This window comes from Trichechus manatus, unplaced genomic scaffold (genome assembly GCF_000243295.1).
Source record: "Trichechus manatus latirostris isolate Lorelei unplaced genomic scaffold, TriManLat1.0 scaffold00163, whole genome shotgun sequence".
NCBI classification, from domain to species: domain Eukaryota; kingdom Metazoa; phylum Chordata; class Mammalia; order Sirenia; family Trichechidae; genus Trichechus; species Trichechus manatus.
Window position 1 is genome coordinate 1,857,902 of NW_004444099.1, and position 25,893 is coordinate 1,883,794.

A 25,893-nucleotide genomic window follows, 5' to 3' on the forward strand; every position below is an offset into this window, starting at 1 on the left:
TTGCTATTTACTAATAGCATTATGTTTTCACCAAATGCTTTAATGCCTTGTTGGGATGAATATACATGGGTATATTCTCTAATACATTTACTATAAATTCTAATAAGCAAACTCATCCATGTTTAATCTATTCCAAATCCCATTATGCTTTACATGTATCTTTTGCATTCTACTCATACTATGTTTTCTAAGGAATAACTATTAACAACTGAATGATTTAAGTCTGCTAAAACACATGAAAGGTAGGTAGAAAGAGCCCTGGCTAGCTCTTTAACTATACCAGTATGATTTGGAATTCCTTGGGACTACAAATTAAGGGAAGTTGAAATTGATTATAAAAAAAAAAATTCTATAAACCTATAAAAATTGATATCATACACAAAAAATTAGATTTAACACCAGAACCATGTGAGGTTTTTCAAGTCTGTTATTTGATTTGTGTGTCAATGACTCAGTGTTAATTGATTCTATGCAGAGCTCTTTTCCTTTGATCATGTCCCTAGTATATACTCCAAATATTCTTAAAGATATGTTCTATAACATTAACTCTCTGTAGTATCTTCAATATTTTTATTTAATGGCTTTACCCTGCTAAATATTTTCAGAAGGATAAGGGCTAGTTTACGCTTCTCCAAAATACAGCTTTATATATTGTGGTACTAGATTCTGAAACTAAATTTTATCAACTATAAAGACGCTGAGATTATTTTACCAAGTAGTTCCACTGTCCCCGGTCATGGCTGGTCATCAATTTCACTGACAGAAACAGAAAGCTGGAAGTTCTCCCCGAGAGAATGGCCCTCAGACACGCTTTTAGCTCAGTAATGAAGTCACTCCTGAGGTTCACCCTTCAGCCAAAGATTAGACAGCCCCACAAAACAAAACAAGACTCCTGGGGCACAACAGCCCAGGGACAAGGACTAAAAGGATAACTTGTAATAGGGAACCCAAGGTTGAGAAAAGAGAGTGTTGACAGGTCATGGGGTTGTTAACCAATGTCATAAAACAATATGTGTACTGTTTAATGAGAAACTACTTGTTCTGTAAACCTTCATCTAAAGTACAACAACAAAAAAAGCTAAAAGTTGTCTCTTCTTCTACTCTTTTGCCACTTCAGGGGATAAGCCTTGTATTTTATAATAGATTGAGTCCTCTTTTCTTCATCCATATACCAAACCGTTCATCCAAAATACAAGGCTTTATGATTAAGGTTTTAGGATTGTTAGGGTTAAAGGAGAGAACACTTCAAACGTTCTTAAAGGGACACACATGCTTGAGAAAGTCAGAAAAGAATCCTATAGTCTCTGAATAAACACTGATTCATATAAGCCAATGTTAGTAAATCTCTAAATCCAAAGAGTTATGTCACTGTAATCCCCTCAAAAAGGATTTTTTTTTAATTGTTACTTTTTTGGGGACGAGAATAATTTTCTAGGATTTAGGCTTAGTTCAGAAAGAAATACTAAATTCTGAAATGTCTTCAATTGTCTTACAATGACTCACTCATTAGAAATTTAAAAATGGGCAACCAGAACATAAAAAGGGTAAGAAAATAAAACTAAATATTAAAAGTTATCCAACATCTATTTGTTATCTAATTTTTTTGGCCTTGTCAATGTCAGATGACAGAACATGAGAACCGACCAGTTTTTACTTTTGAATACATACCCAAAATGGTTTAAAAAGCCAAAAACAGGTTTTCTTTCCCTCATTTTCTCTAAATCGTTTTAAAGAACTAATTTTTGTATATGTAACTTGCTTTTTGCCCCTAGCTTAGTCATCTTACTTTCTACATCCCATGAAGTTGTAAAGAAATTTACCTCTAAGTAACAAAATAATGAATGGAATGGTTTAGACCTTTATAATCACCCTTCTCGTTCAAAACCATACTCTATCAAAACCCTTTTTATCATTACTGTCCTTTAGTTAAAAGAGTTTTTTTTTTCTTGAGAAAAACACTTTCCAACTACCCTATAATGTTTTATCTAACATTACAGATGGAGAAGCATTCATACAATAACAGTGTAATTATGGACCGATCAGTATTCTTTGCAAAGATTCTGCAAGCCTTAAGAGAAGGAATAGCAACTTAAAACAAAAATTAGTTTGAAACAATGTCAGCTATTTTAATCCATTTCTCAGTAAGAGCCATGTGGATTCCATTTAGATTAAGTCACGTGTAACATGGCACTTGCATTCTCATATTCACCTATTTGGAAAACCTAGCTATTATTCTAGCAAAATAAAGTAAAATAAACCCTAATACAGCATGTATTTTTATGACAGTGGAACATTCCAGTAAAGATTAAACACAAAAAAAACCTAATCATCTACTAAAGATGTAACTGAGCTTTTCACTAGCGTAACCTCAAAGACAATATGTCATTTAACCCTACATTTCTTTAGAGCAGGGTTTCTCAACCGCAACACCATCAACATTGTGGGCAGGATAATTCCTTGTGGGGAGCTTTCCTGGCTTCTACCAACTATATGCCAGTAGCACCCACCCAGTTTTAACAACCAAAAATGCCTCCAGACATCGTCAGTGTCCTCTGGGGGTAAATTCTCCCCTGGTTGAGAACCTACCCTTTTCACTCAAGAGTCAACCAACTCTTTTTTTGTGTAAGTAATTGATTGCCTTTTATTATTTTTTGAACATTTGTTTTAGGTGAAAATTTACACAGCACATCAGTTTCCCATTCAACAATTTATACACAATTTGTTCCGTGATATTCGTTGCTATCTCCGCTATGTGTCAGCACTCCGTTTCCATCCTGCCTTTCCAGTTTCCCTGCCCCTCCTTGCCTTCTCATCTTTGCTTTTGGGCCAATGTTGCCCATTTGGTCTCATATAGTTGATTGTTCTCAAGAGCATATTCCTCACAGGTGTTGTTTATTTTTTACGCCAATCTATTATTTGGCTGAAAGGCGGCCTCCAGGAGTGGCTTCAGTTCCGGGTTGAAAGGGTGTCTTAGTGCGGCAGTCTCAGGGGTTCCTCCAGTTTCTATCAGTCCAGTAAGTTTGGTCTTTTTTATAAATTTGAGTTTTGTTCTACAGTTTTCTCTCATTCTAACTGGGACCTTCTATTGTGTCCCTGGTCAGAGTGGTTGGTAGTGGTAGGACACCATCTAGTTCTTCCGGTCTCAGGGTAGACAACTGTGGTTCATGCTGGCCATTAGTCCTGTGGACTAACAGCTTCTTGAGTCTTTGGTTTCCTTCACTCTCCTTTACTCCACATGGGAAAAGACCAATAGTTCTATCTTAGATGGCCACTTGCATGCTTTTAAGACGTCTGACCCTACTCACCAAACTAGATGTAGAACATTATCTTTACGAACTGTTATACCAATTGACCTGGCTATCTCCTGACACTATGGTCCTTAGCCTTCAAGCCCGGTAACTTGGTCCCACAAGGTGTTTCGATACTCTAAGGTTTCCCTAACTGTGCCCCCTAGGTGCTCTATTATATGTATGTATATGCAGCACAAATATGCATATACAAATGCCCATAATTGTACCTATATACGCACACCCATGTACTCCCATACACCCTCTCACACCTATATAGCTTACGTTATCTACCTACATAACTACTCAAACTTTTGGTTGCTATTACTGTTGTTGTAGAATTGTGTGTTATAGTATTTTCTGTAGTTGTCCCTTTTTCTTTCATTTGTCTTCATTTACCTTGGTCATGTTGTGCTGACTGTCCCCATATTGTGTATTGCCTTTCCCTTCACCAGAATTAACACGTCTACTAACTATATACTTATATAGAATTATACTAAGGTATGGAGCCCTGGTGGTACAGTGGTTAAGAGCTTGGCTGTTAACCAAACAGTTAGCAGTTGAAATCTACACTAGCCACTCCTTGGAAATCCTATGGGGCAGTTCTACGCTGTCCTATAGGGTCGTTATAAGTCAGAAGCAACTTGAAGGCAACAGGTTTACTATCTAGTAAGTGATTTTTCCTCCCTCCCCCTCCCATCCCATCCCTGGTAACCATCAAAGAATGTTGCTTTCTGTGTGCAAACCTATTCTTGACTTTTTATAAAAGTGGTATCATACAACATTTGTCCTTTTGTAATTGACTTATTCCACTTAGCTATTAACGTTCTCCAGATTCATCCATGTTATGTTTCCCAGACTCATTGCTCTTCTTTACTGTTGCATAATATTCCATTGTATGTATGTACCACAATTTAACTGTTCATCTGTTGATGGGCACTTAGGTTGTTTCCATCTTTTTGCTATTGTGAATAATGCTGCAAGGAACACGGGCGTGCATATGTCTATTCGTGTCACTGCTCTTATTTCTCTAGAATATATCTAACAGTGGGATTGCTGGATCATACAATATTTCTATTTCCAGCTTTTACAGAAAGTGTCATTATCATTTTTCATAGTGGCTGTACCATTTTATAATCCTACCAGCAGTGGGTAAGAGTTCCAATCTCCCCACAACCTCACCAGCATTTGCTGTTTTTTTTTTTTGATCAGTGCCATTTTCGCTGGAGTGATATGGTATCTCATTGTCGTTTTGATCTGCATCTCTCCAATGCTTACTGATTACAAGCATTTCTTCATGTGTTCATTAGACACCTGAATGTCTTCTTTGGTGAAGTTATCTGTTCATGTCCTTTGCCCATTTTTTGATTTGTCTTTTTGTTGTTGAGGTACTGAAGTTTTCTATATATTCTAGAGATTGGACCCTTGTCAGGTATGTCGTTGCCAACATCTTTTTCCCAGTCTGTGGGTTCTCTTTATATTCTTTTGTAAAGTATTTTGACGAGCAGAGTCGATCAACTCTTAAGCATCCACTAAAATTCTGAAGGAACTACACAGACTAATAAAAAAAAAATTACTTTTAATTAAAGAATGCTTAACTTAAGGCATCATACTGACATCTACTGGCTTGATACTAAACTGTACATTTGACATCCACTGCTTTAAAAATAAAACCCCCAAATTATAAGTAATATAGGTGTTATTCTGGAAAGGTAGAACAATTAATTTAAAGCAGTAACATTAATATCAGGACTATTAATTTTTTGCAAAGCCTAATATATACAACAATGGTAGTTGTCTATTGCTTTCTTAGTTTACGTGATGAATTAAAATTTGTAATGAATGTTTTTAGAGACCACTAATTAGAGAGGAATTTTTGGGTGAAAAGTAAAAAAATTTCCATTTCAAAAAACTTGCAAAAATTAAGCAGCATGCTATTTCATGATTTACATTGAAAAAAAATTTTTTTTTAACTAGAAAAATTATTTCTTGTCCTTTCATACATTTTATTGTTCAGGAAACAGTCTGACACACATATCTGAAAGAACATACTATTGCACACTGTTTAAAGGCAAAGCACCACAGGTAAAGCTAATCAGTTGTTCAGAGTCCTCAGCTTATGGAAATCTTGATTCCTGATTTAACATTTATGTTTGAATATTAGAAACGTCATCTTCAATAAATGTTAAGGGGCTGTAAAAAAATAATCACTTTATTCAGTATTATAGTTGTAGAAATGGAGGATATTTTCTTTTAGAAATGAAAAACTAAGCAGAAAATGCCACTTAACATTGTTGGTACGTCAGTCTAGGTCAGCAGGATAAAAATACTTGATGAGTTTCTCTTTGATAGTACCAAGAAGAAATTCTAGTCTAAGCTTTAATGAGCTTCCTATGTTGTCACTAGATTTTCTTCTTTCTCTGCTGCTTTTCATCGTTTTCTACATTTCATATCTGAGGATTGGTACAGCTGTTAAAGCTTCATTAACAGGAGCAAATTCAGTATCCACTGACTTCTTCTCGAACAGTACTCTAACCCATCAGATGGTCTGGCAGTTTCATTCTCATGAACACTCTAGCCATAAAAAAAACTCAATAGGACACAGACAAATCCAATGAATAGAAGAAATCTACTGCATTTCGGAATGTTTGGTGCATTGGATTGGTCCAGGATTATGAAACCTAAACTTCCCATTCTAAACAGGAAGCTGGATACGAGTCCTTCCATAATATATTGTCCATTTACTCTGTAGGCCAAGAAAGCTACTGGCCTCTCATGCCCATGTTTATCAGTCATGCAGCCAATACTTGGAGGTTCCACAATAACATTATAAATTATTCCCCTGGTGATGAGGAAGTAAGACACCACCACCAGAGCGTACACCGTTATGGCAGACGGCATGTGCACCCGGGGTAGCTTCTTCAGCTTCAGGTTGGGGCATTTGAGCAATAAGAACAGGACTCGGTACAAAGTCTCCATGGTGGTGGCAGCAGAGGCCTACACTGAAATTTTAAAAGATAGATAAAAAATTGAAATAAAAACCTAAAAACAATGATTCTATAAATAAAATTAAATTTTCTAGACATCTTAATAAAAGACATTTGGTAATTAAATACTACTGTGAATTAAACTGATGAACTTTATTGGGGTTAAAACTATAACAAAGTTCATCCTAAAACATTTTGCAATGCAAAATTATTTCACTCAAGGAGTGTTTAATAATTCGAATGCTAGGAATTACAGGCAATTTTCAAAAGCAGAGACTCTCACATTCATAAAACTTTATACATCTTTTGAACTAACAGATATTTATACTACTAAAATCAAACATGCATCACTTTCAAACATTCTTGTATCATGATTTTATATATTACATATTTAAACACCATTCCTCATCAATACACATTTTTTATCATACACTTGCACCATTCTCTTTGGATTTCTGATCTTTATCTTCATTCTTCACGTTATCCTATAAAATAGACAAGAAAACAGTACATTTTACTAGGTAGTCTTAAATCTAACTAAAAAAAAAAAAAAAAAACAGAGGTATTACACAGATAGCCCATTTTACTGTCTATAAATTACTGGACCTGGAGTAAACTATGAAAGAAATCTCTCTCTCAATTCTATATAGCTTGGCTTTGTGTATTTTACAAAGCAATCTGAGTCCTGAGAATCAGTGGTTCTTCAGAGTAACGGTAGTACATTCCTTGCACTGTAGTTAGATTGTTTTCTCTCCTTGTCTTCGGAATGGGACCGAGGATGAAGAAGATCCTAAGTTAGATTACAATGGCACTGAGCCACTAGATTTTTTCCAATGACAAAGAATACTACGAAATGAATTTTGATAGCTTGGTACCAAAGAATTTCCCTGCGACTCATAAACCATGCTGACATCCCAACCAAGTTTCAAGAAAACACAATCACTTTTGGTTGACTGCGCAAAGGATAGAATGCTACCATTATTTGCTCCTAGAAAAACCACTAAGAATTTAATAACATTAAAATGCAGTAAAAATGCCACAAATACATTAACAGATTGAAACAAACTATGAAAATGTTGAAAGTAAAAAATTCCCAACCTTCTTGAGAACACTGTGGATTTCATCCATTACTGTGGATAAGTTTCTGATTGTCTTATTCAGTTGGTTTTCAAACTGCAAATTCATGTTCTCTGAAATCTTTAAATTTTCTTGTAACTGACTAAGGTCCTTTTTAACTTCTCTAAGTTCACCAGTAAGACTTTTGTTGGAATTCTCTAAGTTTAATATGGTTTTTTCATCTTCATCTGTTAAAACAAAAAAAAAACTAAAATTCACTATTATTTTTTCTACTAAAATTTCCAATTTAACTTTGAGGTTAAAAATATTAAGCTAGGAAAATAAAACACTAATAAAATTTCTTAAAATGGCTATAAATGTTTATTTCATTAGTTATATAAAGCATAGTTATAATATTCATCTAAGTTTCAACTAAGTATTATTTTTACCATTTTCAGATGATTGTGTAAATTAGAGAAACTGGTGAAAGCCAAGTGTAACTAGAACAGGACTGAGAAGAATGCAATAGAACCACATAGGTAAGGTAGCTATGAATCAGAATTGACTGGACAGCAATGGGTTTGGGTTTTTTTTTTTTTTTTTTTTTGAGGAACCTCAGAATGCAAACGAGAATCCTTGTAAAGCTAAGCAATTTTATAACCTGGAACAGAAATAATCAAAAGTAAAAAGTTACACATGTAGCTAGACATGTTTGTGTTTACATATACATATCCCAATAGGATACTAACATCCAATGTTGTTCCTTACCTGTTTTTTCTTCTAGTAACTGCAGCTTCTGTTCTACTTCAGCTCTTACTTTTTCACTCTTTTCTAATTTTTGCAGGAGGCTTCCTACATCCACCATGGCACCATTGTACACGATGAGGCCAACGTTTTCTTCCACATCCTTTGATTCCTGTTTTACTGTTGGTGTTGGAAGTAACAACCTATTTCCTATAATATATAAAAGACACCATATTTTACTAAGTTATGTTTTCTTCAATTATCAAATAATATATTTTTAAAAAGCAACATCTTAAAATAATAGACTCAAACCTAGCATATCTTCTTGCAATGCTTCAGACTCTTCATGGTTTTCTTCATCTTTCGAGGTGTCTGTTAATTTTCGATAAAAGCAAGATTCACGGAGCACCACTTTATTAAGAAGCTTCTTTACCTATCGTGCAAGCAAGTAAATTAAAAAGATGAAAATTGAAAGTATAAAAAGTAAAAAGAAGAAAATTTTTTGATTCTCCTACAACACTGGCTCACTTCTGTCTAAAGTGCACATATGGACATTCATAGCAACTGTTTTTAAACTATGTTGCATAATGTTCTAGGATTCCTAGAGGTGTAATAAGCAGCCATAAAGGAAGGGCAAAGCAGGAGTGTCAGGTATCCACTCCCACTCAATTACAGCAGTTGTGCTTTTAATTTTAACTATCTTTTCTTTAAATCTAAAATCCAAAGGATCACTTGAAAAAAAAAGTTTCATTGTTAAAAAGTGTAACAAAGATAGAAATACATGTACAATAAAATTCATGTACGAAGATGTTTAATACAGCATAATTTGTACAATTCCAAAAAAACTGAAGCCATACAGCAATAGGAGACCACTTAAGCCAATTATGGTGTATCTATGCCATAAAATATTATGCAGCCATAAAAAGAATGAATTGGTCTCATTTACTGTCATGATAAATTGTTCATGATATATTGTTGAATGAAAAAAGTTAACAATACACATGTATAAAATAATTTTATGTTTTGTTTAGAAAAAAGTAAGAACAACCATACATATGTGAGTTGCTTAGAAAAAGACCTAGAAGGTTACACAATGATTAGGTCTGAGTACTAGAACTGAAGGAAAAGGGAAGAGGGACTTTAGCTTTTTAATTTTCTGTACTTTGGTATTGCTTGTTTTAAAATCATCCTGTTATTGCTTTTATAATTCAAAATATGTCGAGAGAGATTGAAAAGCAAGACGAGCACCTACGGAATTAAATACATTATTCCCCTGCCTTTGCTTTTCAATACTTACTAAAAAATGCTTTTCACTTCAAATTATTCACAAGATATTATTACCTGAGCCCGAGAAAGATGCAGTCCAAGAGTATAAAGTATTTCTTCCAAATCCTTTTCAAGCAGGTAACCACAATGGCTTTGATCAAAATAAACAAAAGCCATCAACAGATCCCTGTTAACTGTGATCATCTGAGTCTTTTCTTTTTCCTAAAAAAAATGCAGAAGTAGAAGACATAGTATAAATATTTTTTTACCCCTGAAAAATGAAAAATTGAGACTGTGTCCATATAATAGCAACAATCTGAAAAGACCTTTGCTCCATCTTAGCTAGACTGAATTGGTGCATGCATATGGGAGAAAGAAATCAGACATACTGGCTACCTGACATAGCCAGAAATACCAAAAAACAACTGATCGAATTTTCCTCTTCGTGGCAACATACAGACAGATACACAAGAACTAATTAACTTCAGGACTGTGTTATGTTTAACATAATAAGTCTGGAGTACGTAAGATATGGGAATCGTGACATTATTAAGAATACAGTATTAATTCAATAAATACTTTATCTTTAGAGGGCCTCTCCTTGCAGTATCTGTTGACATCTCTTTTGTCATCTCGTTTGTTCATTTCTTCCTCATCCCGATCTGTAAAATAAATATAACAGCAGCAAAAATTTTTATTAATACTGCTATTTTCAATGACGGTTGAGACCCAAAACTACTTTTCTATTACTGAAGTTTTCCAAGGATGGAAGAGCAGGCTCCAAATAGCCAAAGCAATTCAATTTGAAAACTTAACTACAGTTACAGTAATCAAAACCGTGTGGTACTGGCATAAGGACAGACATACAGACCAATGGAATGCAACTGACAGTCCAGAAATAAACCCATACATCTATGGTCAACTGATTTTCAACAAGGGTGCAAAGTCCACTCAATGGGGAAAAAGACTAGTCTCTTCAACAAATGGTACAAGGACAAATGTACATCTACTTGTAAAAGAATAAGCTGGACCCTTTACCTCATCATATAGAAAAATTAACTCAAAATGGATCAACGACCTAAATATAAGAGCTATAACCATAAAACTCTTAGAAGGAAACATACGAATAAATTTTCAGGACCTTCCATCTGGCAATGGATTCTTAAATACAAGACCAAAGGCACAAGCAACAAAAGAAAAAACAGATAAATTAGACTTCATCAAAATTAAAAACTTCTGAGCACCAAAGGATATTATGAAGAAAGTGAAAAGACAACTTACAGAATGGGAGAAAACATTTGGCAATCATGTATCTGATAAGGATTTAATATCCAAAATATATAAAGAACTCCTACAACTTAACAACAAAAAGACAAACAAGCCAATTAAAAATAGGCAAAGGACTAGAAGAGAGATTTCTCCAAAGATATATAAATGGCTGATTAAGCACACAAAAAGATGCTCAACATCATTAGTCACTAGGAAAAACAAATCAAAACCACAACAAATTCCCACTTCACACCACCAGGATGGCTATAATCAAAAAGATGGATAACAAGTGTTGATGAGGACAGGGAGAAACTGGAAGCTTCACCCATTACTGGTGGGAACATAAAATGGGGCAGTCACTGCGGAAAACTGGTGGTTCCTCAAAAAGTTAAACATAAAATCACTATATGATCCCACAATTCCACTCCAAGGTATATCCCAAAAGAATGAAAAGCGGTGAGGTAAACAGACACTTATACACCAGTGTTCACTGCAGCACTGTTCACAATAGCCCAATGGTGGAAATAACCCAAGTATCTATCAAGAGATGAACAGATAAACAAAATGCGGTATTATACACTCAGTGAAATAAACAGCCCTAAAAAAGAATGAAGTTCTAACACGTTATAATATGGATGAACCTTAAAACATTACGCTAAGTGAAATAAGTCAGACACAAAAGGACAAATACTGTATTATTCCACTTATATGAAATATTAGAAAATGCAACTTCATAAAGACAAGTTTTATAAACAATTATGCAATGAACATCAGTACTGATATTTTAAAGGATATGATTAATTCATAGTTCCAAATTTCTGTCCAGAAAATACATTTATAAAGCTCCCTAGAGTGATGAAAGTGCTCACTGTTCCCTTACTAAACTGATAAGACCTTTCATTAAAAACCTAATTTCATCAATTTGAAAGGTAAAAAATGGTCTCATTTTCTGCTTTTCTGGTTCAACATGATTTTAGACATTAATTGGCAATGTGCTTTCATATTCATTTTCTACAACTCCATTTGTCTACTGGAAAGAGTGGTGACCAGAAAACCTGACAAAATAATGGGGAACCCCCCCTCCATAAAATCATAACATAAACAAGCAGAAATTGGAAACACCAGGGAAACAAAAAAAGAACTACAATCTTAAAAGCATGTCTTTACTCTTAAGATGAAAAATTCATACTTTCAAATGGATCAAACACACACGTGCAGATAACAAAACTTCTAAGGCAAAATATTAACCATTATTGAATCAAGGTTGTTGAATACAGGAGTGTTTTTTGCACTATTCTTTCAACTTTTCTGTATGTTTGAATATTTTCATCAATGAAAGAAAAAACTCCATGACAGAGAGAAGATAAAGTAGAGGTAAATCAAATATACATTCATAATAATCCTAGATGTAGATTTAATAAAATTTCTTGTGGTTTTCTCATTTTAGAAAAAAATAATTAAAAATAAAAAAGCTACAAATTTACATGGAGAGCGACAGGCATTCAGTATTACTTTACAAGTACTTTTATGGCTGATATTTGCTATAACTGGTCAGGACATCTGTAGTAAAACATTCTGAATATCATCCTTACTGGTAAAGGTCTGTTTTTTAACACTGGTGATAGGTATATGGCTGTTTATTATTAGTCTTTAAATAAACTGTCTCTGTATGTTATATGCATGTATGATAGTTTTCATAATTAAAAACAAAACACAAGGCTCAAATTAATTTTCTAAAGAAGAATACATTCTATGAAACAACTGGGACTAGTATGCCTTCATGACTCACTTTAAATATCATGTCCAAGCAAGTTTTTTTTCCCTCAAGTTGGGTAAAAATTAATTAGATATGGGACATGTGGTATTTGATACTAAATGTCTTAAAACAATCTTCTCAGATAAAAAATTAAAGAATTACATAATACAAACAGATTTTCACTAGAAGAAAATGTTAGTTTCTACTGCAAATAATTTAAAAATGTAGATTTCAATGACACAAACTCACTGAACAAAAATATCTACTTTTAATCCTAAAGAGAAATAACTTTGAATGTTCATACCATCTTCTTCATCCTCAGCTTCTTCTGCTTCCATTGGATCATATTCATCTTGATTATTATCTTCTTCAGTTTCATCATCATCTTTAGAATCATCTTTTCTTTTATCTTCTTTCTGTAATTTAAAATGCCTTAAAATTAAGCAAAAGTCATCTCACCATACATACACACGTTAGGCCATGGATAGTTTTACATACCTATCTGTATGTACAGCCTGTATATGCATATACATAATAGAGCACAAAGAAGGCACAGTCATAGAAGCTTCCTAGACACATCCTAACACCGTGAGGGACCAAGGTACTGGGGCCGAGGGCGGGGACCATGGTCTCAGGCGGTATCTAGGTCAACTGGCATAACACAGCTGTTATGGACTGAATTGTGTCCCCCCAAAAATGTGTGTCAACTTGGCTAGGCTATGATTCCCAGTACCATGTGACTGTCCACCATTTTGTCATCTGATGTGATTTTCCTATGTGTTGTAAATCCTATCTCTATGATGTTAATGCAGCAGTCAAAAAATCAAATGACACATCGCACTGGGCAAAAAACCAAACAAAACCTGTTGCCGTCAAGTCGATTCCAACTCACAGCGACCCTGAAGGACTAAGTAGAACTGCCCTACAGGGTTTCCAAGGAGCGCCTGGTAGATTTGAACTGCTGACCTTTGGGTTAGCAGCCATAGCTCTTAAACACTACCCCCCAGGGTTTCCGCACTGGGCAAACCTACTGCAAAAGATCTCTTCAAAGTGTTAAAAAGCAAACATGTCACTTTAAGGAATAAGGTGCATCTGACCCAAGCTATGGTGTTTTCAACTGCCTCATATGCATGTGAAAGCTGGACAATGAATAAAGAAGACCGAAGAAGAACTGATGCCTCTGAATTACGGTGTTGGCGAAGAATACTGAGTATACCATGGACTGACAGAAGAATTAACAAATCTGTCTTGGAAGAAGTACAGCAAAATGCTCATTAGAAGCAAGGATGGGAAGACTTTGTCTCACATACTTTGGAGATGTTATCAGGAGGGACCAGTCCCTGGAGAAGGACATCATGCATGGTAAAGTGGACGGTCAGCAAAAAAGAGGAAGTCCCTCAATAGGATGGATTGACACAGTGGCTGCAACAATGGGCTTAACCATAACAATGATGTGAGGATGGCACAGGATTGGGCAGTTTTTCATTCTGTTGCACACAGGGTCACTATGAGTCGGAACTGACTCAACAGGAAACAACATGATGTTAATGAGGCAGGACTCAGTCTACAAGATTAGGTTGTTTATCTGTGTCAATCTCTTGAGATATAAAAGAGACAAACGAGCAGAGACACAGGGGGACCTCATACCACCAAGACAGCAGCGCCGGGAGTGGAGCATGTCCTTTGGACCCTGGGTCCCTGTGCTGAGAAGCACCTAGACCAGGGGAAGACAGATGATAAGGACCTGCCCCCATATCCAACACAGAGAGAAAGCCTTCCCCTGGAGCTGGGACCTTGAATTTGGACTTCTAGCTTCCTAGACTGTGAGAGAATAAATTTCTCTTTGTTAAAGCAATCCACTTGTGGTATTTCTGTTATAGCAGCACTAGATAACTAAGATAATAAGCACAAAGAAAATATTCTACATCCTTCTATGGTGAGTACCATCTGGGGTCTCAAAAGCTTGCAAGCAGCCATTTATGGTACATCTATTGGTCCTATCCCATCCAGAGCAAAGGAGAATGAAGAAAACCAAAGATACAGAGAAAATACTAGTCCAAAGGACTAATGGACCACATGAACCAGTCTCCACCAGCCTGAACCCAGAAGAATTAGATGGTGCCTGGCTACCACTACGATGACTCTGACAGGTATCACAATAGAAGGTCCCAGACAGAGTGGGAGAAAAATGTAGAACAAATGATCAAATTCACAAAAAAGACCAGACTTATTGGTCTGATGGTGACTAGAGGAACCCCCGAGACTATGGTCCCCACACACCTTGCTAACTCAGAACTGAAGCCAGTCCCGAAGTTCACCTTTTAGTTAAAGATAAGACAAGCCTATAAAAACAAACAATAACACACATGAGGAATGTGCTTCTTAGATCAATCAAGTATATGAGACCAAATGGGCAACACCTGCCCAAAAGCAAAGAGGAAAACGCAGGAAGGGATAGGAAAACCCAGTGAATGGAAACAGGGAACCTGAGGTGGAAAACGGGGGAGTGGTGACACAACGTGGGGATTGCAACCAATGTCACCAAACAATTTCTGATGAGAAACTAATATGCTCTGTTAACTTTCACCTAAAGCATAATTGAAAAAAAAAAAAGGAACCTTAGGGGGGCAGTGAGCTTATGCTAATGAGGGAGCTCCGAACAACTCATAATAGGGGGTGAAAATGGTTGCACAACTCAAAGAATGTAATTAATGTCAATAACTGTACACGTAGAAACTAGAATTGGTGGTGTTTTTGCTGTGTATATTCTCAACAAATAAATTATTAAAGTAAGTCACCTCACCAAACATTAAATGACTGAAAATGAAAAATATCAAGTTCACTAAATTTACTTGAAATAGTTCAAATTATAAATTTCTTATAATAACATACTTCAAGAATAAACGACCAGAAAAATAGTTATAGATGTTCATATAGACATAAATTTCTAATAGTACACTAAAATTTTTCAGTCTGGCCTTTAAATTTTACTATTATGATAGAACTCACTGTCATTTTTGTTACAATCTATAAGATTAAAAACTTCTAAACTAGGCTGCTGCTTACAGAAATAATTACAGACCTTCCTTTCATCTCTATCTTCTTTTTTATCCTTATCATCGCCTGATTTTCTCCGTTTTGGTTTTGGTTCATCAGTTTCATCATCTCTTTCTTCTTTTTTATCTTTTCTTTCATCTTTTTTGCTCTTCTTATCCTTTTCTTTTTTGTCCTCTTTTTCAGGAAGAGATACTAATGATTTGTATATTCTGACACCAAAGTCTCTTTGAAGCATTTCATTGAAAAGTTCTGCAAACAATGAAACCTATAAAAAGATACCAACATTAACCCAGCCAACTTTAATAGAAATACTGAATAAATCAGAGCTTCGCGCTGGTTCTGCTCAGTTCAGTCATCACTGAGGAAGCCTCTGGAAGAGATCCGAATTTTTAAAATTTGGGTGAACTGGAATGGTAACCAGAATAGGAAAAATTACGGGTCAAAGCTCTGCTAGAAATGAAATCTCCCTCTTAGAAAACAAGAGCAGTGTACGCACTGCATACCAAATCTCTTGCCCACTGGATTTTGCACAGAACTGGTAACAGTGGTGCCCCCCCGAAAGACGGCAGTGGACTGCGTCGCTCTGAATGTGTGTAGCTTTCAAGAGTCCCGGCAATAATCCAATCTCATATATCAGGCTCACTAAACCTATTTCCGACCAGGGCCTCCACCATAATTTTTCCCGTTCCAGATTGCCCAAATTTTAAAAATTTGAGTCTCTTCCTGTTTTGCTTCATCGGCCATGACTGAATTGTTTGAAGCCCTAGAATAAATCCAGCACAGTCAACAATTTATTAAATAAAAACTAGTCAAATCTAACAACTATGTGCACTTACAATACAGTTATAATATTTGATGTTGATGAGGTTGAGGAGCCTCAAAATCTTCAGAAGAACCTTCTGAAGCCAAAAATACTATGCTTAGTATAGTTCTGGCTAAAAGTTATAAAAAATAATGAACTTACTGTAGAAAATTTGAAAATTAACAGAAATTAAATGATACCTACCATCCTAGCACAATCATTAATTTTCATGATAAATGAACTTTCTTATTCAACAAACTTTTATGAAATGCCTACTATATACCAGACAGTTCTAGGCACTAGAAACACAGTAGTGAACAAAGCAGATAAAAATTCCTGCTCTCATGAAGCTACCAATCAAGTGAAAGGAATTAGAAAATAACTAAATCAACAACAAATAATAAGAAAAACAAGCAGGATAAGGCACACAGAGAATAACAAAAGAGAGTTTTCAGGGAAAGCCTCCTTGATCAGGTAACATTTGAAAAGTGCTGTAGATGTTCTGAGGAAATAAGCCACATGGTTGTCTAAGGAGAACGGCGTTCCAGGCCAGAGAAACAATTCAAAACCCTGAGTAGTTGAGTATATGTTATTACTCAGGGATCCCTGGATAACAGGCTTTAGCACACTTAGGAACCTAAAATTATATACTAAATTTTCTATATTTCTAAGCAGAAGATCCACTGCTTTCAACAGATTCTTAAAAGGGTCTAGAACTTGAGAACGGTAGATCACAGCTATGTAATCTTTGGCAATTTGTTCAGGATATTTTATAAAACACTTAAAAAATTAGATTAATTAGACTATTTTCCTGATCATAAAGGATAAATGTGATTTATTAAAATTATAAATGATTTTATATTTTTCTAAATGTCTAGTTTTCATAATTTAAAATTTAAAAAATATTAGTAAAATAACCATTAAAAATGTTGAAATATCAACATTCTCTTAACCATTAATGTAAACGAAACAAATATCCCCATTTTTGTAAGTGAATAGAAAGAAACGTATCTTTTCCCTAGAGTTTCTATTTTCCATAACCTAGAGATCAAAAGCAATAATTAAAATATGTATGACTGAAGAAAGCCTAGAATGATAATTAGAAAAGCACAATTAATTCTGCATACCTTTCTACTTACAAGCACTAAAAAACAAAGGTTTCTCTAGGTATAATTTAAACTAATCTAAAATTTATAATTTTATGATATGTTTTTTTCTTAGTTATAATTTCTTTTAAATTCATACACCAAACTGATGCCTGTTTTCTAATGCTATATTAAAATGAAACTAACCTTGGGGATATGTTAGATGGGGGAAAAAACGCAAAAGATCATTATGCCAGCAAATGGCTGTTTCTCAAATCTGTTTCCATCAGAGTAGCGTTAACCTGAGATCCTTTAACAGCACTGGTTAGACATACAGTATACTCTCTTAAGCAGTTAACAACATCAGAGACTATTTTTTTCATTTATTTCTTTAGTGACTACTACATGGTAGGCACTATTAGGAGTTACCTAAATTTACCACAATTGCTAACAAAAATAAAGTCAAATCGTAACAGCCTCTAACATTTAAGAACGTTAGCACAATGGGTTTATAAATCTCTCAAAAATCAGAATATTTTAATATTTGTAACATTTCATATCAAGACCAACAACCATGTACTTTATGTTTTATAATTGCCATAGGAATCCTCTATATTTGTTGCAAGGGTCTCTTTTCTAAGTACTTTCCTTCATTTTCCTCTTCCCATCTGGTGGGAAATAAATATGGGTCGGAGACCCTGGGTGGCCCAAATGGTTAAGTGCTTGGCTACTAACTGAAAGGCTGGTGGTCTGAATCTACCCAGAGGTGCCTCAAAAGAAAGGTCTGGCAATTTACTTCTAAAACATCACAGCCATTGAAAACTCTATGGTGCCTAGTTCTACTCCCAAACGCATGGGGTTGTCGTAAGTCGGAATCAATCTGATGGCAACTGTTTATTAAAAAGTATGGGTCAATTGAGTATAACTGACTGTTCGAAATATAATGGTACAAAGAAATATATGAATGTTAACAAGATAAACACTTTTCTCACACCTCAATCAATCACAGAATTTTCAATCCCATTTTCTAATTCTAGAGAAAACAATAGTGTTATTTCACATCCCCAAAGGAGGCAATTAAACATACATATCATGTGTCTCCTGATGACAGAACATACGACCACATTATTAGGGAGAAGAAAAAGAAGAATTGAATCTTTACCTAGGACGTTAGAAATAACCATCAGTTTACAGGACGGAGGAATATTTAAACCACACCACAAGAAGGCAATCAGCAGAACTGAGTCTATAGTATACTCTACAAGACAAATTACCTGTTTTCTGCCCAACAAATCAATTGCAAATAAAAAAACTAGAAGAGGCACCCAAAGAGATATATTAACCAATCATAATGTGTAAACCTTATTTGGATCCTAATTCAAACAAAATTAAAACATTACCTCAAATGAATGTTCTTTATTATCCTCTAACCTGTAGTCCAAAAGTACACTCAAAGACATGATGCTACAATCAAATTTGCCACTTTTTGCAGCCCAGTTAGGATGTACAATGATGGCTGGTTCATCAGGCAGAATATATCTTCTCTCACGACGCTGGCGTTCCATTTCCTCTTGACGCTTTCTCTCTTCCTCCTAGATATTTGGAATTTTAAATCACGGTTAAACTTCTATGTACAATATAGAAGCATATCAAACATACATTATGCAATAAAAAACAGATATTAAGTACGTATGCATGTATGAATGTGTGTGTGTATGTGTATAAATACACATCTACTGCACAGCTCTGTTCACTGAGAGGAGCTGGGAGCACCAAACATGAACTCATCTTGGCTTCCAGATACCACTTTACACTAACGGACACCAGAGCTTCCTGAAGAAATGGCCGATTTCAGAGCTAGAGCAGGGACAGAAAAGAGTAAGACTGACACATCTTGTACTAAAGTTAATAAAGTCCACAAAAAAGTGATGGGAACATTATCAAAAGGGTACAGAATCCAACTTGAAGGAGGTCCCTCTGGCCAACTCTGGGACATTTTCATCCTCAAAATAAGTATTCATAACCCATTAAATAAAATAGAAATCATAAGTCTACACAACTCCTAAGAAAAAGGTGATCTCCTACAAAATCACAAACCATACCTAAGAAATCTAACACTGCTTTAGTATCATCTAATGTCACACTCATATTCATAATCAATTTTCTCCACGGTCCCACAAATATTCTTTATGGTTTTTTAATAAACTAAGATCCAGTCAAGTTTTACTCAGTGCCTTTGGTTGTCGTATCTCGCTAATCTTCTTTAATCTAGGGTTGTTTTTATTTTTATTTATTTTTCGGCCTTTCATGACATGGGCATTTTTTGAAAAGTTCCGGCAAGATGTTTTATAAAATTTTTCAAATTCTAGATTGTCTGACTGTTTTCTCACAGATAAATTCCGGTCAAACATTTTTGGCAGGAATATTTCACAAATGATAACAGATACTTACTTTCTCCATGTTTCATTTGCTATACATAAAATACATGAATAATTTGCTATTCACTTTTGAAAGGGAGTATTAAAAATAGATGACTTGGAAACAACCCAGATGTCTCTCAAGTGGAGAATTAATAAACTGTGGTACACTGACACAGTGGAATACTCCTTAGCAATAAAAAGGAACAAATTACTGATGCAACAAAACAGACCAATCTCTAATGCATTAAGTTAAAGAAGTCAGACTCAAAGGGCTATAAGATTTCATTTATATGACTTTCTGGAAAATCCAAAACTGTAGGGTCAGAAAACAGATCAGTGACTCCCAGGGGATAGGGGGTGGGAGAAGAAAATGACTACAAAAGGGTAAAGGGGAATTTCAGGGAGCAACGGAACTGTTTCATATATTGATTATGGTGATGGTTGCATAGCTATATGGATTTGTCAAGATTTGCAGAACTGTTCACTAAAAAAATTGAGTTTAATGTACATAAATTATACCTTAATAAAAAAAACTATATATAACTTAAGTCACACATTCCAAGAACCTCCTATAAACCAGCATTAATATCATTCCAGTATACTTAAATGATTTAGTAGATACCTCTTTATCGTCTTCAGATTTCCTGTCATCCTCTTCTTCCTCTTCTTTTTCAGATTTCTCTAATTCCTTTTGCTCTTCTTTCTGTTCTTCTACTTTAAGCTGTTTTGTCAATCGGGCTATTAACTGAGATTTTAATCCTTTTGAACTAAGAGTTCGACTTTCTAATTCTTTTCGGAGATCATTTACCTAAAACACCAAGCATAAAAACAGAAAAAAAAAAATAATAAAGGGATATTGACAAAGGAAACAAAGTACCTGCGCAATTATCCTCTGCTGAGTTAAAATTGGTGAAAGCGCATACAATGCTTATAAAAATGCAAACTGGTAGAATTATTAGTATTTTTAAAAAATAATTTGAAATACGTTTTGAGATGTTTAAAATTTTAAAATACTCTTTGACCCAGTAATTCTAATTTCTGGGAATCTACCCTAAGGAAATATCCTTAACACAGAAAAAATTTCATATATTAGTTCTTACATTCCCTCCCCCTAAAAAAGAATTTAAATTTTCAATAAAAGGAAATATAGTATATCAACTAGATGAGATAGTATACAACACTTATAAATAATTACATGGGAAACATCAATGTTAATTGAAAACTGTGCATTAACAACTTATGTACATATATGATTATAACCAACCAATCAGACACAAAGCATGTATTCAGAAAAAATACTGGAAAACATCAAAATTTTAAAAATGGTTGTTTTCTGAATGACAGGCTTGGGTAATTTTTTCTTGTATTTTTCTGTATGTATCAATTTTTAAAATAAGCATGCATTATATTTACAATAAAAAGAAATACAAGTTTAAAAATTAGGAACTTAATAGTAAAGCCTTGAATGTAACAAAATGAGAAAAAGTCCTGGGGCACAGGCTTAATCTAACTGCCTATATTTTCTGAATCTACAATACTCTGAAAACCTGATGTTGATGATAATGACTTAAAGAGGTGCAAGACCAAAAGGACAAATATTGCATAAGACCACTATTGTAAGAACTCAAAAAAAGGTTTAAACACAGAAGAAAACATTCTTTAATGGTTATGAGTACGGAGGGAGGGAGAGGGGTATTCACTAACTAGATGGTAGACGAGAATTGTTTTAGGTGAAACGAAGAACAACACATACTACAGGTAAAGTCAGTACAACTGGACTAAACCAAAGCTAAGAAGTTTCCTGAATACAACCAAATGCTTTGGGGGACAGAGTAGCAGGGATGGGGATCTGGGAACCATGGTTTCAGGGGACATCTAGGTCAACTGGCATAACAGACTTTATTAAGAAAATGTTCTGCATCCCACTTTGGTGAGTGGCATCTGGGGTCTTAAAAACTAGCAAGCAGCCATCTAAGATGCATCAATTGCTCCCAATCCACCTGAAGCAAAGGAAAATGAAGAACACCAAAGACACAAGGAAAGTATTAGCCCAAGAGACAGAAAGGACCACATAAACCAGAGACTCCATCAGCCTGCGACCAGAACTAGATGGTACCCACCTACCACCAATGACCACCCTGACAGGGAACATAACAGAGAGTCCCTGATGGAGCAGGAGAAAAGTGGGATGCAGAACTCAAATTCTAGTAAAAAGTCCAGACCTTACTGGTTTGACTGAAACTGGAGGGACCCCAAAAGACACGGCCCCCAGACTCTCTGTTAGCCCAAAACTAAAACCATTCCCAAGGTCAACTCTTCAGACAAAGATTAGACTCGACTATGGGACATAAAATGATACTTGTGAAGAGTGTGCTTCTTTGCTCAAGTAGATACAAAAGACTAAATGGGCAACTCCTGTCCAGAGGTGAGAAGAGAAGGCAGATAGGGTCAGGAGCTCATCGAATGGACACGGGAAGTCCAGGGAGGAAAGGAGGAGTGTGCTGTCACAGTACAGGGAGAGCAGCTAGGGTCACATAACAATATATGTAATATGTATAAATTTTTGTATGACAGACTAACTTGAATTATAAACTTTCACTTAAAGCACAAAAAAAAAAAAAGGTGCAACACCAACAAACAAAAAACTTTATGGATATACATTCTCTAGTTAAAAAAGCAACATGGGTTAAGAAACCAAAGTTTCATAACCAAGCAGAAAAACCATTTTCTGCTGAGAACACGTTAACCAGAAGGCCAGCTATCATTAGTTAAACAAGCTGCAAAAGCAAGTAATAACGACCAGCCTCCAATCTTCTGACCATATATCTATATTCACATTACGTGCCCAGAGATTCAAACCTGAATAAAGGAAACAGGTCCAGAGATCTCACGGAGCGAAGAAAAACTAGTGCAAGTTAACCATAGATTTTCAAAAGAGGCTCTTAAACTATTATTTCTCTCCCAGTTTAGTTGTATATCAGTCCACTTTTTACTTTTAAATTTTATTTTAAAAAGAATAGCCTTTTTCCTATGTATCTTCCCTTCCTCTTGAATTTAAAGTTACTTAACAGCAGAAATTCCAAACCAGAAAACAATGTTGCTCACACTACAGGAACTTGCATTTAGCAGACATTCAAAAGATACTGGCTGAACTCATTTATAAAGTCATACTAATATATAAATAAAAGATCACTTTATAAAACAATCTTAACAAATATAACATATAATACTGGGTTTCATCTTGAATGGCTTTTAGCTGGAAAAAACAAAAAACCACTGTCCTCATTCTCACCGTTACTCTATTCTTTTCAGAGATTTCAAATTAAATACTATCACTTTCAAAGTTACCTTCATTGTCTTAGGATCAAGTTTAGACCAATGGGTAGGCGTGGAAATTTCTTTAGCTTCACCATCATCCTTCTCTTCTTCATCCTGATATGCAAAATTAAGAACATAATTACTATTCTGAAACCCTAAAATAAAAATAATTTATTTTTAAAAGTCTGTTGCTGATCTGTGCAAGGTCACAAATGTTTCAGATTGTCTTCTCCTAAAGTTATTATTTAGGCAAGTCCACGTACATACATTCTACCACTTTAACTGATCACAAAGACACTCATCAGCCAATCAAAGCCAGATCTGTGAAACACAAAAGGGTGATAAATTACAACACAAAGGATATCAGGGATGCACAAACACTGCCGGTCTCCACTAACCACACAGTGTGTGATCTTGTCCCAATTTTCAAGCCACCCAAAGTTAAGACTGATTTAGTCAGACCTTTCAAATGTACCAGTGACGTTGCCACAGAGCCTGAAATTTCAAATCTCTCAGACTTGTGGGTGTCCAATTTCAAATATCCATGACTAGAACTGATGACCGTGAAAGAGAAAATTTTTTAAATTTTAGAAAATGGCAAAGTGTTTAAAATGGCTTAATACTGAATCTTGCTCAACAACTGGTCCCAGATTCCAGCAACTAGACCTATGATAAAAACAAAATTCTGTGCAATTTAAGCACAACTTATTTTCCTTTGAGGTCTCAGCACTCTTTAAGTTAGTATAATAGACAGAATTTTTAAGAGAAAAGAACATACAACTATACTGCTGAAAGCTGGATTACCAGTCGCTGTTACCAGTTATGTTCCTCTATGTATGTTTGTTATGTAGTGTGTGGTGTGCATTTGTGCCTGTGTTCCTGTGCCTGTGAGAAGCGGAAATAGAAAAAGGGATTAGCGTTCAGTGCCTGTTCTCCATCAGCCTCCTTGCGTTCACCCTGAAGCTTCTCGACCAGCTGCTGCTTGTATCCTCGGGAGAGGGTTTCCCACTCTGAGCGGGTGGGAAGGCAATGCCAAACATCCGGGAAAAATAAAACCACTGTCTCCACATGAGCTGGAACTGTACGCCCCTTGTGGGTCTCCTCAGGGCGATGGTAGCGAATCTCTGCAAAACGGTACCTGTTGCAAGGGAAGAAGCATGTTGGAAAAAAAATTCTAAAATACATTTTAAAGACCCTAGTTCACTTGTAGCACATCAAGTAAAGAAATTTTGCTGCAAGAACTTGAGGTTGGTCTAAAGAAAAAAAAATTATAGAAGCCATAGTTCCTCTTTTGGTACATTTGTACAATATTTTATTAGTTAAAAGAAGAGTATGTTCCCCAAGGCATTTTCATTCGATTACAGAGCTACCCATATTTTAGAGAATACCTGAAGAAGCTGGATAGCTGTTCAGATTTCATGTGCTAAAAAAAGAATATTCTCAGTTAAGTCACAAGAAATATACTAAAACACACAGGACAAATAAGCCTCAAGAGAAAATATGGCTGAACAAAAATAATCAGCAACTACATCATTTTACAACAAAAGAATTTTAATGAAATGAAGTTCTCTCTTGACGATCTTCTCCAGCTATGCACAAAATGAAAAATATTTTCAATATACATCCAACTTCCAAAGTACAGCAAAATAAAACATTTAAATTTTCGGTTTATTTTGATTAGTTCTTAATCCTTTTTCCCAAAAACACTTTTGGCAGCAAATAAACTTTTGCTACAAATAGGGATTTTACTTTGAGGAGATTACCTGCAGGACCAGGGTTGCTAAAATAAGGTGGGAGAGGGAAGGCTGATCAACAAGAATATCTACATGAACTATTAGAAAAACATTTCTAGTCAAGAAATGAATTGGTACTTACCATTGTGTGCACACACTTAGATCAATGCCTGTCAGAGCCTTACAACAACGAATAGCAGTCTTAATCAACACAGAGGGGTCTTTTTCTGGGTCTGGTCCATCCAACGAAGGAGACCAGTGGCCTCCAATGGCCATAGCTTCGTCCTTGCCTTTCATGCCCACTAAAAACTAATTCAAAACAAATAATCATTTAAATATATTCTGCAACCTGTCAAATTACAAAAAAAATACTTGAGAAGGAAAGGTACAAACCTTTCCAATATCATTTTTACTACCTCTGGTATCTGTCAGTCAAGGAAGAGTTCAGTTCAACATGTTCCACACTGCATTTCAGCAATGGAATAGGATTTACACATCATAACTCATCCTTCTAAAACATTTCTCCAGATTGAGTTCTTTTAAAAAAACAAGCTATAATTCAAACTTTAACAGCATCCAAAGATATACTAAATCCTATTACTATTATTAAGATTTTACTATGCTACACATATAAAACATCAAAATGACAGTTTAATCAATGACATACAAATAATAGTCATAATCTGCAATAAAATTACATCTCTTTCATTGAATTGAGTGCCTTAAAAGTAAAATTAGTTATTAAACTAATGAGTAAGATTAAAAACGTAGTATTTTTCATTTTATTTATATACAGTTAGAACTAAACAAAACTGAATATAAGCCTAAAGTTAAAATAAATTTTTCATTTTACCTTAACAAGTCTAGCAGGATGTTGAAATCCATCTCGAAGTTCTTGTGGGTCTTCAGCAAGAGCACATGACTTATGATACAAATCTTCCATACTAGGGCTAGCCATCAGCATTACCTATTATAGTCAAATAATTCAATCCTGTCAAAAGTCTAAAGTAATGTAAAAAAATGAGAAGCACTACTAATTATCCTTACATATTAGATATCCAAAATCTTTAATAAAAATGGAAGATAAAGTGCTATACCAGAAATTATATTAGA

The 25,893-nt window shown here is 35.0% G+C and overlaps 1 protein-coding gene, 1 non-coding gene and 1 pseudogene across 10 annotated transcripts in view; all 3 read right to left on the bottom strand.

Annotated features, from left to right (window-relative positions):
- Nucleotides 1-4,572: 4,572 nt before the first annotated feature.
- Nucleotides 4,573-6,294, bottom strand: LOC111822348 (oligosaccharyltransferase complex subunit OSTC pseudogene; annotated as a pseudogene).
- A 114-nt stretch (nt 6,295-6,408) lies between these two features.
- The window catches only part of CCAR1 (cell division cycle and apoptosis regulator 1), a 40,015-nt gene continuing 20,530 nt past the window's right edge, over nt 6,409-25,893 (bottom strand). For all 9 annotated transcript variants that reach the window (XM_004386394.2, XM_023740748.1, XM_023740744.1 and 6 more), the window contains 14 exons: nt 25,634-25,747; nt 24,923-25,089; nt 23,975-24,185; nt 23,078-23,161; nt 20,352-20,537; nt 18,710-18,901; nt 15,448-15,687; nt 12,670-12,781; nt 9,920-10,002; nt 9,416-9,562; nt 8,387-8,507; nt 8,099-8,284; nt 7,373-7,578; nt 6,409-6,759 (listed from right to left, as the gene is read on the bottom strand). In XM_004386394.2, the coding sequence (XP_004386451.1) occupies nt 6,700-6,759; nt 7,373-7,578; nt 8,099-8,284; nt 8,387-8,507; nt 9,416-9,562; nt 9,920-10,002; nt 12,670-12,781; nt 15,448-15,687; nt 18,710-18,901; nt 20,352-20,537; nt 23,078-23,161; nt 23,975-24,185; nt 24,923-25,089; nt 25,634-25,747 (2,109 nt within the window). In that variant the 3' untranslated portion in view covers nt 6,409-6,699. The remainder of the gene's footprint in view (nt 6,760-7,372; nt 7,579-8,098; nt 8,285-8,386; nt 8,508-9,415; nt 9,563-9,919; nt 10,003-12,669; nt 12,782-15,447; nt 15,688-18,709; nt 18,902-20,351; nt 20,538-23,077; nt 23,162-23,974; nt 24,186-24,922; nt 25,090-25,633; nt 25,748-25,893) is intronic.
- Nucleotides 25,221-25,285, bottom strand: LOC111822351 (small nucleolar RNA SNORD98). The gene has a single exon (XR_002825629.1). It is a non-coding gene; the product is annotated as a small nucleolar RNA SNORD98 (small nucleolar RNA).